Source organism: Halictus rubicundus, chromosome 9, assembly GCF_050948215.1.
Source record: "Halictus rubicundus isolate RS-2024b chromosome 9, iyHalRubi1_principal, whole genome shotgun sequence".
NCBI classification, from domain to species: Eukaryota; Metazoa; Arthropoda; class Insecta; order Hymenoptera; family Halictidae; genus Halictus; species Halictus rubicundus.
In genome coordinates, this window is record NC_135157.1 from 13,409,591 (window position 1) to 13,423,916 (window position 14,326).

The 14,326-nt window shown below is 41.6% G+C and overlaps 1 protein-coding gene across 1 annotated transcript; it reads right to left on the bottom strand.

The window, feature by feature from the left end:
- Window positions 1–13: 13 nt before the first annotated feature.
- LOC143357414 (uncharacterized) lies at window positions 14–13,381 on the bottom strand. The gene is made up of 5 exons (XM_076793892.1): window positions 13,046–13,381; window positions 2,421–2,493; window positions 2,170–2,331; window positions 1,931–2,084; window positions 14–1,450 (listed from the first exon to the last, which is right to left on the bottom strand). The coding sequence occupies exons 2-5, from the start codon at window positions 2,490–2,492 to the stop codon at window positions 1,335–1,337; spliced, it is 504 nt and encodes a 167-aa protein (XP_076650007.1). The 5' UTR covers window position 2,493; window positions 13,046–13,381; the 3' UTR covers window positions 14–1,334.
- Window positions 13,382–14,326: the final 945 nt, after the last annotated feature.

Below are 14,326 nucleotides of genomic sequence, written 5' to 3' on the forward strand. Positions count from 1 at the left end.
AACGGTATTAAAATAGAAACACGATAGAAAAGTTTATTCTCTGTATTATAAATAATAAATTTCAATGCGCTCGAACGGTCTTTACGATTGATCTAAATTCTCTACCTAAAAAATATTCTAAATCCTCGTTCTACCTTCTTCAACCCTTTCGCCACTAAGGTACGCGTCTCGTATAGTGTTCAAAAATTTAGCTTTTGCGTAGACACGAAAAAAATCTGGGTACACAGGGTTGAAGATCGAATTCGTGGCGGAAGGGTCGAAGAAGAATTCGTCGAGTCCTGAGCGCGGAAGGAGTCGACAGGATCACGTTAAAAATTAAGAAATAATTTATTCCACGCGGCGTAACGACGAATCGTGGGTCAGCGCGCGTCTAAAAGTGGGGGCGGTAAATGACGGAGTGAAATAAATAAGTCAGTCGTTAACCTTGCGTAGGAGAGACTGGTTTCTCGGCCGGTGAGGCAACGCGTATATTTTTGCATACGCTTAACATTTTCGTTATCCTTGAAAACGGAATCTATTCCCGTCCCGTAGTGGATCGTCGCCGCCGCCATTTTGATACCACCGAAACGCTACGAAACGGCGGATTTCGATGATGGCGAGACTCCTCCTTCGCGAGACTCGTAAAAAATTGTACATTATGCGTGTAGGGCAGACCCTCGAACGACCCTCGGTATCCCTTCGAACAGACATCATAATTTTCTTTAATTACCAAGTCTGTTCTCTGGAAAATTGACGATACTTTCGATCTTCTCCGCTGAGGCAGTAGTTCATTCATCGAACGTTATAATAAGAATTTATTCATGCTCTGTTCTCGTGCTGGAAGCTACAGAAGACTATAAAACAGACTATAATTCTCTGCAGTCTTACTTTTTGTTCCCTTGAAAACAGAACTGTGTTTATCGTTCCGTTTTTATTTGGATTCTGAATTTTTGGGAACTTGAAATGTAAAAATAAAGAGTTGAAGCACTTCGGTATGATCTAACGTCGGGCTTCGTTGAAGAGATCATCGCGAAAGTTCGTGGACGCCGATAATCGTTCGAGGGAGCAATCTCTCTCGGTGCCATAAATACGTTCTAATCTAGCGTCCGCGATTAGCGTTGCGTCACGGAGCACGATTAGAGGTACACGATTTTCGATAAATCTTTTCGTCGACGGGAAGCCGCGGTGCCTCGTGCTTTGGTGCGATTGCGCTGATTGAACTTCAAGCGACCCCTCTGCGAAGCAATTAGACTGTTAATCTTGATCGCGGATTAAGAACAGTCCAATTCCTCCGGGGGAGGGGACGTGAGCCTTCCCGAACGTTCTTGTCACACGATACTCCGCCACGGTCCTTTTCAAGGTCGTCGGTAATTGTACGGCCTGCCGTAAGGACCCATCCTGCTGTTCAGCTTGTCGTACTTGAGCTGCTGGAAGTAACTGAACACCACCAGCCACAGATACGTGTAGATCACTGGAAAAAGTATTTGATCGTGTTCATTTTTTTTTTTTTTTTGAGAATTAAAGGGTTCGAACAAATTTGTTTAAAAAATCAATTTAATCCTTCACTCGATGTAAAAAGGAGCTGCGCAATAAGCAGACGCTTCTAACTTTCAGTTTTATTTTAAACTTAGATTGCGGATTTTTAAGTAAAATAAAAATTGTAGACATTCGGAGTCAAAAATTTTTTAAATATTTTTATTGTCTTGAATTCGATCTACCCCTTCTCGCCACAAATGAATAAAATTCGTGGTCCACTTGTCATTAGGTTTGATGCATTTATGGAAAAAATAGGGAAATGAATTTAATATTGATAAGGCAATTTCTATTTTGCATAAAAACCCGCGGTCTGTTTGTCATAAATGGTTCCAAGCACAAGTGGAGGATAGAAGAAAACATTTTTTGCATCGAAAAGAGTTTTTCGCAGGTAAAAATGGCGGATGAAGGTACTCACCGACAGCTATGAGACCGATTATGAGCCACAGAATACCATTTATGGTTTCGTGATTCACGAAGAACATGATGGACGTGTAGATCACGCTGATCAACAGCCCAACCGCTAGGATGATACCCAGAACCACCCACGGTAGCATCATAAACGTGTTTTTCTATGGAAAATCAATGTATTTGTTAATCTTGACATTGAGACGTGCTATTATGCTTTACGAATAAGCAATGAAGGTTTCTCCTTACTCTGAAAACGCCGACGATGAGTAACGTTGAGATCAGGATCGTCATGCACAGATTTATCGCGAAAATGATCTTGACGATACTCTGATCGAGTACGTCGATCAGTATCGTCTTCCATTCCACGTTCAGAGTGAAGATCATGATCAACGAGATGATCGAGAGGATCTGAAAAAGAGAAAATTATGAAAATGTATCAAGAAATATTATTAAATTATTGAAACATTGAAAATATGGATATGGATCGATGCACTCACTATGCCGAGGACTCCGGTGAATACTGTACCCGCTTTCAGCGAGTAGCATCTACAGCACGACGTCAACTGCATTCTGAAAAACAATAATTGAAAATTTGAAGAATCGCAAGCGAGATCTTAGTCCGAAGATTTTTATCGCTCGATAGATCCTCCGGAGAGAATACGATAGAGATCAAGATAGAATTTGGATCACGAGTAGATTTAGAAGCCGAGCGCTCGAGTATTTTTAAAACCGATCGACGATCGATCCCTCGTTCCTCTCAAAAGATCATTGTCTATTTATTTACGATCCACATTCACCATGCGACCGAAGAAATCTTAATCTTGCTAAAAGTAGTTTGAAAGTTTTTCAATTGCAGAAGTAAATAGCAGTTATAGACCATAGAATAAATGAATAATAATAATAAAATGAATTGTTAAATTTGTATTTCAGCAATCTTTTGATTTCCCAGTCTCTGCAACCGTTAACGAAGAAGGTACAACACAGGTTGAAAATCAAAAAAAGTTTTTGCGTATCGTCGACACAATTTCTTTTTTTGCATTCTGTCGTCTTTTTATTTTTTCCGCGTGTTTATTTCGCGAACGCCTCGAGCAGATCGTTCGCCCGGTTTCAATGGCGTAATCGTCGCATTAGCATGTCGTGCCGTTACGTCGACGCTGACGTCGCGTCGTTCACCTTACTCATTTTTATTTCAGGCTGTACGCGACGCAGAAATTTCTAAAAATTACTCAGTATGCAAACGAGGCTTCGCAGCCACAATGCTCGATTCAATCGCTAGCATCGCATCGTTTTCAAGACATACGCGGTTCACGACTACAACAATTCTTTACAGTCCCAGTGGACCGACAGCCACAAACCTAATCCGTTCAACGTATTCACGGTTAAACGTCTCATTATTTATTTATACTTCACTAAAAAAATTGTTACCGACTCTACTTCCACTGTACATTTCTGAAAAAATTACAAGCATAATTTCTGTTCTATTGGTTTTCAACTGTAAATTTTTATCCAAACGGAACATTCTCAACTTAATAGACATTAAATTCGGAAGCTTTCAGGTGACCAAGAATCAGCATCACAAAATATTAAAAAAGAAATAAGAAATTATAAGCGAAATTAATTTTTCTACCCACGCAATAGTCCATTAACAGCTTTGTTAACGAGTTGAAGGTAAAAGCGGTTGAAAAGGTCGCGTAAAGTGACCCCGATGAAGTCATCCGCAACGTCAGCGACACGTCAGGATCAATTTTTCCGAATCAGAAGGAAAAGGAAGCCTCGCGAGTGAAAAATTAGCGCGAATTCCACGTTCGCGGACTCGGATTAAACGGCGCCATTTGATTCGCAGAGAATACGCCGAGAATAGAGGGAATATAGGTCATTGGCATAGGTGGCCCGGCGTCTATTTTAACCTGTTCAGCAGTTTCTGTCTCCCCGTCGCTGACCTTCCCTTCTGCGTTTATTATTCCTCCGGATGGTCGTATCCGGCCTCGCGAATGCCACGGAACACCCTTGTGCCACAAACATTTACGGAGAAGCGGAATTTTATGCGATATACAACGCCATTCGAAATCACCGTAATGAACAAGAAATTGGAGAACAATTCAGGCTTGATCAAAATTATTGCTATTGCTAAAATCCGTTTTAAACGAATTTTTAAACCAATATTTCATAAAACAATGTATTAGAGTATTAAAACTGTTGATTAAAGAGCAATATTTATTATAGGCTTGTCAAAATTATTAATATTGCTAAAATCTCTACTAAAAGAAAAACCTTTAAATAAGTTGCCCGATTTCTTGCTTAATCTAGTATTTTATAACGACTCGAGTCTTCAACAACAATCTATTCAATAAAAAAAAGAATGGATCATTATTTATGATATAATAATAATATAAATAAATACATTTCTTCGGATTTCACTGATTTTAGAAATATTTGTCTTACGAGTCCCTGACCAAATTTTCACCCGTCCTAGACTTCATGATATGATAATATAAATAAATAGTATATTTATTCGGATTTCACTGATTTTATAAACATTTATCTTACGAGTCCCTGACCGAATTTTCACCCACCCTAGACTGACGGTATATGTTAGCCTGAAAATTTAGGCTGTGGATCCTGGAAAATGTTATGTAGCGTTTCATGTAGTTTTTGGTTTCTGACCAATTTTACACGAACAATTGTTGAACAATTGGCGCGACAATCTCTCAGAAACGACTCGCTCGACGAACACAGCTTTCGCTGGTGAACACGTCGTCGTCCAAGAGTGACATCTCCCCGTGTTTTCTCCGTTTCGAGCGATCGCGTCGATCCGCGTTTCACGGAACAACGAGGCTCGTTGATCCGGCGGATCGCCGGGCCGGCAATTAAGCGGTTCTTAATTAATTGAGACGAGAGCGAACCGAGAACTGGAGCGAGGCTCGCCGTGGATCGGAGTCACGGTTAAATTCACCTTCCGCGATTGCCCGTTGTGTCACCCGTATAGCCCTGAATCCTCGGCCCTTACAAGGCTCGCGCGCGGACCCGCAGCGTCCGTCTGCCCTCGGCTAGTTGATACTACTGATCATGGTCAGACGACCACGCGAGTCACGCGTCAGTTCCCCTTGGTTCTCAAGAGAATGCTACAGTACGCACAGAATCATCAAAATAGGACTCTAGACCTTTCGCAGCCTACTACAGCCATAATTTTTCCTTCTCTCGGTAAATACGACCCTACAAAACACATTTTTGAAATTTTCGCTACGAGCCCAAATAAGAAAGTCGTGGGAAGCAACTTTTAATATTCTCTCAAAATTCATATTAATTCAGACCGAACGAAAATTTTCCAAAATTTTGCATTATATGTCTAGCAAACTAATCGAAAACTTGGGCAGAGAAACTGAAGTCATTTGGTCGGTTTATAAAAATGTTATTCTGATTTACAGTGTGGGCCATCAATTTGATTGTAGATTTTCATTCGGAATTTCAATTGAAATATCTACGGATCTTTTCAAAGTTACTTCATTCTCAATTGCACTTTATAGTCTCACCGAATGTTTCGATGCCTTAATTGTAAATTAATCTGGGATCGATAGACTGCGGATTAAAGATGGCTGGTACAATTTAAGCGAGCAAACTAATCCAAGACTTAGGCAGAAAAACTGAAGTCGTCTGGTCCGTTTATAAAAATGTTATTCTAATTTACAGTGTGGGCCATCAGTTTGATTGTAGATTTTCATTGGAAATGTCAATTGAAATATCTACAGATCATTTCAAGGTTACTTCATTCACAATTGCACTTTGCAGTCTCACCGAATGTTTCGATGGCTTAATTGTAAATTAATCTGGGATCGATAGACTGCGGATTAAAAATGGCTGGTACAATTTAAGCGAGCAAACTAATCCAAGACTTAGGCAGAAAACCTGAAGTCGTCTGGTCGGTTTATAAAAATGTTATTCGGATTTACAGTGTGGGCCATCAATTTGATTGTAGATTTTCATTGGAAATGTCAATTGAAATATCTACGGATCTTTTCAAGGTTACTTCATTCTCAATTGCACTTTGCAGTCTCACCGAATGTTTCGATGCCTTAATTGTAAATTAATCTGGGCTGACCCAGATGACAATCTGGGAATGTCAAACAAATGCGATGATCGGAGTATTTTTTCGTATCGATTAATAATTTTCGAGTAATGAATTTTTCTCCGGAAATCGCGCTTTTCGACGAGCGAAAAGCTAAAAAAAAAAATACGCGGAGATGAACGCCGGCTGAGAAAAGAAGATCGCCGTGAGATCGGCCGACACGCGTGACCGTGACGGTCATGGCGAGCACGAAGCCTCGTCGAGGCCTGACAGGCCTCATAAGGAAACGCATCTTGATCCACCGATTTCTCTCGTTCACCTCGTGCAAAAAGGAAACGCGTCACCGTGAACAACAACCAGTCGGTTGACATTGCCACCGGCTGCCACCACCGATCTCTGACGTCACGATAGAACGCCACGCGGACTCGCGATTTATCCTGTTGTCAGCGGGACAGGAATCTTTCGCCCATAATAAACTGACCGGCCGATGCTTATCGTCCTAGAAATCTTCACCTAACAATCCACAGAAATCGTCAGAAAGTTTCGGTGGAAAGTTTTCGGAATTAAATAGGAACTTGTGCCTACTAGGTTCAGGACTGTCCACTAGGTTCTCTTGGTACTTTAAGATCTACAATCCGAAGGTTCCTTGATCCTTGTTTGCATTGAAATTGTACTGTGAATTCCCAGATTTCCCAAAAATGTAATTTAATTAAACTATTCTTACAAGCTTCGTGCCCTAGTGCTTCTAAGAATTATATATTCTTACAAGCTTTATGTCCTAGTGCTTCTAAGAATTATATATTGTAAAAATAAAATAAAAAACGTCTGCACGATTCCAATAAATTAAATTACAACTGCGTTCAATTTCACTTTTCCATGATCATAAAATGGATTGAATGAAGTTTCCGGGTTCGACGAGATTTCCGGGTTTCTCGGAGTCAAAATGGCTTCAGGTGCAAAGAGTCGACGGTTTATGTTCGTTATAATTTAACAGTAATATTGACAGGCGAACACGTTCGATGGTTGTGCACGCAGCTGAAATCGCATTACGGAGCAACATTAGCACGCAACTAAGCGTGCCCGTCTATAAGCGGCGATGATACATCGAATTAGGTCAGCTTAGGTGAACCGTCGGTGGCCCGTGTCAAAGGCGAAACCGTGGAAAAGTCGCGACGATTCCGATATCTTAACAACGGGTCGGTCGCATGTCCGACCGACAGAGGGGAGTACTATTTATCAGGCAAACGAAATGAAAATTGCATGGAACGAGCACCGCCGGAAGTCGTTCGAGCTGAACGCACTTTGACTCGGTTTGCTCGCCGTGTTGCAAAAAGCTTGTTGCGTCATAGAATGATGGAGATCAACGTCGACATCTTGTTCCCCGCTGGACAACGTGACAACATTCTTTGCTTTCTATCCTTGTGTCGGCGAGGTGTGGTCTCGCATGATGCAGTTATCCCGGTTCAAAAGAGTCACCGTTCCGTTTCACGCAACGTTCGAATTGCCACATGCAAATTTACATCTCTTTAAAAAAATGGCCGATGGCTCGGGAAACGTCAGACTCCGTTGATCCTCCGATGCATCATGCTTCCTTGAATAGTGTCAATTTCATTCATTCCTCGGGTTCAGCAACGGCACAATAAACAAAAAATGATTCAACAATTTTACAGTAATGTTTGGAAAAATTATTTTTCTACTGCTCCTTCGTTCTGAACATTTTTTAATTTTGTTCTTGGTATTCGACCGATTAACTTCGGGACATGGCGAGGTACCAAAAAATGGCGACAGATGATTCCCCTAATTTCCGAAGAAGCGGAATGAGTTAATCCACTCGAAAGAACGCGAGTCGAGAATTGCAGCGGAGCCCACGTTAAATTTAGTACCGAGCCACGTGGGTTAAACATTCGGCGGGGATAAAAAAAAAAATAGAAAAACCACTTGACACGCGTGTTTACCGCGCCCGTTCGATTATGCTTGACCCAGATGGGGGCCGTTTAATCGGAAGCGTGGAAAAGGGCGGACCCGGCCACTTAGACCGGGCTTCGTTACTTCGTTTTCTTCGATCGGGGCGCTGTCCTTCCGTGGAACAGACATCGCATGATCGATACGTCACGCGAGCCTTTTTATTTAGAATTCCATCGTACCCGGATTCCTAATAGAACGAGAACGTATCCGGTTACCGTCCGGATATTATGCTGCGCGATAACGGAAACTCGAGATAGCGATTTGAACTCTGATAATTCGGAGATCGCGCAAACTTATGGTTTCAAACTGTTCAAACAGTTCGTACTTTGATGTAAATTGAATTTTTAAACTGAAACTCTGTTTTCCTTCTGACCTCGATTACTGTATTTTGAAAAATGCTTCAATTTTACAGGCTGCCATTAAATAAATACAAACTGCGATAAAGTCTTGATCTAAGCCCAATCCTCGGGTCCGTGCTGTGACATAGATCGTGTAGAGCTACCATTTTCTTGGATCGCGCGGCCGAAGACGCACTAAAGGAGGCAACAAAATGTTGCTTCAGTGTGGACATAGCTTAAGATTGTCTACTGCATTCAAAATGGAGTCACCTCAAGAAAAAACGAGCACAGAAGTCTGTTCGCTATATTGACAAGTAAAATACAGTGCGCGTTCATGTAAAAAAAATGTTAACGTTTGTACCGTGGCGTGGTAAGAGTCATTATAAACGAGGCTGAACGACTTGACAGAAAAAGAAACCGAACACAAAAAGATTATGTACGAGGAAGGTCACGCGACACCTACGCAACGCGGATCGATCGCAGCAGGTCTCGATCGTGAGTCGCCATCGGAATTTCCGATTCAGATCTTTATCGAGGATTTTTATATGTGCAGCATCCATCCCGGCCTCCGCGTCAGGTGCAACTTCGCTCGCGGAATATCGATTCGCGATCGCGAGCCGCTGCTTTCGTAATTGGTTTCCGCGTTCGCCGAGGATCGAGAAATACTCGCCCCGAGCGACCGAGAAAGACAATCCTATTACTTAGCGATCTATAACGTTTTACTTAGAAAATAATTCGTAATTTTCAATTTTTTTTCATTTTGATTAAGCCATATTGAAGTCTGCAATTTAATTTTTAATTTTCTTTTCGTTTTGATTATGCCATATTGAATTCTACAATTTAATTTTTAATTTCTTTTCATTTTGATTAAGCCATATTGAATTCTACAATTTAATTTTCAATTTTTTTTCATTTTGATTAAGCCATATTGAAGTCTGTAATTTAATTTTTAATTTTTTTTTCATTTTCATTAAGCCATATTGAATTCTACAATTTAATTTTAAATTTCTTTTCATTTTGTTTAAGCCATATTGAAGTCTGCAATTTAATTTTTAATTTTCTTTTCATTTTGATTGAGCCACATAGAATTCTACAATTTAATTTTGAATTTCTTTTCATTGTGATTAAGCCATATTGAAGTCTGCAATTTAATTTTTAATTTTCTTTTCGTTTTGATCATGCCACATTGAATTCTTCAATTTTCTGAAGGGGCTTTTCGCCGGAGTGTTTCTCCCGCAATTACTATTAGTAGGTCTAATAAAAATGTTTAACATTATGTAAGAAAACTATAGGAAAGATCGTAGAAAGTGGCAGTGACTGATGAATGGCGATGTTAGAGTAGTAAAAGCACGAATTCGCGCAAAAACCTGGAGTGTAGTAATCGGAAGAAACGTTGCAAAACTCTGACGCAGTCGCGGGTTCGCGGCGAATCGAGATCCACGTGATCCACGTGATCCACGTTCGAGAAGTGAATCTCAGCCAGCGAGGAGCATGTGCATGCATTTCTGTGCATGTGTGCGTGTTGTCATGGTTCAGCCGCGATCGCGAGGTTGGCCTCCTTTTACATTTCGCGGTGCTCGCAGCAGCGTGCCATCTTCTTGCACACCGGTTGCGCACGATTTTTGTGGGCCGCCCGTAAAACACCCACAATCGGTCCATCGTTGACCTTGCGCATCATTCACTATACCTTTCCTCTTTTCAACTCATCTTTATTTTTTCGTACATTTATTTGATTCTTTTTCTATACTGTAGATATCTATTTTCATGCGTTTTGCATTCTTCTCGCTTGATTAATTATTTTCTCTGTGTATCAAGATAGAGTGTGAATTTGCATAAAACGCGAAGTCAATAAGACGTTCTGTAGCGACGAACGTGTCTGACTAGATTCTCTTAATAATTAAATTTCTTAAATAAATCTCTTGGATCCGACATTTAGTTGTAAATTATACAAAAGCTTAAGTTTCTCGTGTATTGCTTAACCTTTGTACAATGACCTTTTGCATATACCAAAATAAATTGGTGAGTTGATCGTTCAACAATTTTATGAATTTTTTAACGACATAAAAATACGCCTGCGTAAATTGTACAACAGCTTAGAAACGCAAACAACCAAGCATCGAGCTCGACGGGAAAATAAACGTGCATTCTCAGCATGTTTCCTCCAGCAATAAAGTGTCGCAACATTGAAGATATCCACAGAGAGTCCGAACGATACGGAAAAGCAAAGGTCTCGATTTCAGTTATTTGAGAAACACAGCTGTTCTTGCTGTTCGTCTCTTCCTCTCTCTCCCTCTCTCTCTCTCTCTCTCTCTCTCTCTCTCTCTCACTCTCTCGTATTCGTAATTCCACTGTCGTCATCCGTTTATCGAAGTCGAGATCCTGCTCCGTGTAAACAATTTAGAGAAATAAAATATTCTCACAAACACATTTCTGCAATCATCGGACGCATTCTTTCACGTTGAACGAACGGCCCGGCGTTAACGCCACGGAATACTTAAAACAGAAGCAACAAAAAGCAAACAGCAAGCAAAACGGTTTATCCATTTCCCGAGGAAGATCCGTTTCCCCGAGATATTTTCATTGCAAAACTCGGAGGCGGTCTCGCGGTTATCTTGACGGGCCCGCGGCGCCAACGACGGAATTTTGCAAATTATTTGCATGATAAACACACGCGCGGGTAATTTTTATCGCTCGTCCTCGCCGCGTCGCGCCGTATACTTTCTTGCAGCAGGTTCACGCGGGCAAAGTGAACAGGTTTATCGTGCCCGTCGAACTAACAATAAATTTGTTTAAAAATCGTCCTCGAGCGAAGTCCGTTAACGGATTCGCTTCTAGGCTCGTTAAACCTTGCGTATTACGAATGAAGATTTCCAAACGCTATAAATACACGAAGGTCTGCGTTTATCGCTCAGATAAATGATTTTTACCATTAGCATACCATGTTTATTGCATTTTTAACGCAAGATTTATTGCCGCGCGAGCGCGCGCGCGTAGAGCAACGCAAGAGAGTCCCGAAGCAACTGTACGCCACGGTCGATTATACAATTCTCGACGATTATCGTCGATTACTGTAATACCAGACAGTTTTCCTGTCGTGAACTCGAGGTTCATCGTATTTCACGCGTTTTCTGCAGGTTCGCGCGAAGAATTTCCTTTGGAATCTCCTTCGATTCCTTCGATTTCCTTCGATTTATGCGCTTGAGAGAGCTAATCGGCTTGGATTTCATAATAATTTTCCATGTGAAAAGAGTGCTGGAAGGTGTATTGGAAAGACATTACTTTTTCACGGAAAGGTGAACAAATTTTTATGAGAAGAATCACAATGACAGCACACCTCCTAATAAAATACAATTTTGTGGCCTTTTAAAAGGAGATAAAATACAATTTTCACAGTAAGAATCTTTTACAAGAAATAAGCTTTAAAAATGCATGTTAGTCGAATATCACTGGGAGGAAAAATTCCTCGATTGAGAGACAACACTCCACCGGAAACGGGAAACACGAAACAAAAGTGTTGCGTTCGATTCCACAATACCGATCGGCGGATCGTAAATATTTACGAGCAAGCTGGCAACAGGCGCGCGCGACTCGACGCGGAAACGTGTTTGCTTTTGCAGCAATTGCAAGAGAAACAATTATTGCCGGTTGACGGCTTCTCGCGTAAACATCTCCTCGCTTATTTTTCGTTTCCGTTGCAACGACTCTCGTGTTTCACGGTTTCGGCTTTGGTCATGCTCGTTAAAAGTCCGCGATGGCGACCGGGATCGAGTGTAGGTATTCCAATTAACAGATAGCTCCTAAACGCTTCCATTTGGGCCAATATACGCAAAACCCGCCTGTCCGAAGTCGTCGTTCGCGTTAATTGAACGCGTAACTAATTTTGTAAACGATTTTTTGGGCACCTGAACGATTGCAATTTGCGACGATATTCGCGTGATATTCGGACATCACTCGAGCGTACAAATTAAAATTTTCATCAGGGTGCACTAGTGACCAACAAACTAACAATGTTAAAGTGAGGAAACTAGCACATGGAATCGGAGATACCTGAGATCCTTTAACTCGAAAATTAAAATTTTCACCAGGGTTCACTAGCAACCAACAAACTAACAATTTTAAAGTGAGGAAACTAGCACATGGAACCGGAGATACCTGAGATCCTTTAACTCGAAAATTAAAATTTTCACCAGAGTTCACTAGCGACCAACAAACTAACAATTTTGAACAGAGAAAACCACGAGCATCTCGAAAACTAAAATTTTCGGCAGGGTCCACTGACAATTGACAATCTCGACAAATTCCAAAATGGAAAACTGAATAAGCACCTGGAGTCACAAATGTTCCCCCTTAGCTAAAAACCGAAATTTTCCACCGAGTTTCACTAGCAACCAACAAACTAACAATTTTGAACAGAGAAAGCCACGAGCATCTCGAAAACTAAAATTTTCGCCAGGGTCCACTGACAATTGACAATCTCGAAGAATTCCAAAATGGAAAACTGAAAAAGCACCTGGAGTCACAAATGTTCCCTCTTACCTAAAATCCGAAATTTTCCACCGAGGTTCACTAGCATCCAACAAAGTCTAATAATTTTGACATTTCCGTTCAGCTGAAGAACAAAAATTTTTCCAGCAGGGTTCACCGAGGATGGCCGAACTGGAGTAACTCCGAAATAGAAAAAGACCTTTCGTTTTTGATCTCGCGAGAGGACTGTCGTCGGGTTTCACCGTCGGTGAAACCGATCCGTTCTACTCACTTTTCGGTGGCACCGGACCGGAAACGGAAGGGAAGGGTTGCTCGCGGAGGCGGCTGCGGCTGCGGCTGGCGAAAACTCCGCCGGTGGTGAACAGGCGAGAGGAGACAGGAGAGACGAGAGAGAAGAGAGAGAGGAGCGTCTCCGTAGCTCGAGGCGCAACGAAACCACGCTTAGGTCCAGCGCGCGCGGTCCGCTCGCAATAGGAGATGGTCAGAAACTGTGCCAAGAACAGTACACGCCGCCGCGGCAAACCGCGACGCGGTACACCTACGAGACCAACGCGCGTGCACCTACACACCGCCGGTGGCCAACCAATACACCACCGCAACGATCCGACGATCTCTGATCTCTGTTCCGCGCGCCGAGCGATCGATATCGTTTTCCATAAGATCGCCCTCCACCAATTCATCATTGTTTTCTTGCAAAGATCCGGTCACTTTCCCTCTCCCTCTGTCGCCAATTACGTGCTAACGTATCCAAAATGGTCTCCAATGAAATACTAAACCGAATGCATCTCGTATGCCTTTTTTTTTCACTTCCATTTCTTGCGAATGTGAAGTTCTTACAATTTTGTTCGTCACGATTTCGATACGCCTATTTCGTTGTTGCAGGCAATTGAAATTAATTGTTGAAAGCAACAGACGTGGAATTTGCAGAAGGACGATGGAACATAGATGGCCGATTGTACACTGGAACGGTAAATGGCCATTAATGAAGAGTACCGGGTAAACAGGAACTGTATTTAATTAAGTGGATTAGACTCGTTGAGGGTGGAACGAGAGAGCAAGCTGGGGATCGGTGGAATTAAATGGAGCTGGTCAGGGAAGGTCGTTTGAATCAGACCAGAACTCGGATTAACGAAGATGAAATTAACAGTGCCCTGCATTGCTCCAACAACTGTTACCAGCGTAGAAAAATAATTTCTTTCTACATTTTAGAAAGAAATTTTCTGTTATTAGAAAGAAACATAGTAATACAAAATAATAAGCATCGTGTACCAGAGGCAAGGGAATATTGGAATTAGTCTTCTTAATAGAAAGACGAAGAAAGTTGCACTTAAAAGCGTAAAATTGCAATCATTGTTCGATTTGCTCCTGGCAGCAGGCAACCCAGCTGCACACGCTGCTCGGCGTGACTATAGTTCACAGGCGCACTTCCTTCAGACCAGTTCTTCATAATGTCGCAGTACATGTCTCCAACAATCATAGAAATTTTGCGAGTGTTATTTTATATCATTAGTTATTCAATCTTTGCAATTACGTATGCAACGTTCACCGTCCA

Excerpts from the sequence above, each read along its gene's own strand:
- LOC143357414 (XM_076793892.1), bottom strand. The coding sequence starts at position 2,492 with ATGCAGTTGACGTCGTGCTGTAGATGCTACTCGCTGAAAGCGGGTACA. Across the intron at positions 2,332-2,420 it reads TCACCGGAGTCCTCGGCATA|ATCCTCTCGATCATCTCGTT; the intron begins GTGAGTGCATCG and ends TCTCTTTTTCAG. Across the intron at positions 1,451-1,930 it reads AATCGGTCTCATAGCTGTCG|TGATCTACACGTATCTGTGG; the intron begins GTGAGTACCTTC and ends TACTTTTTCCAG.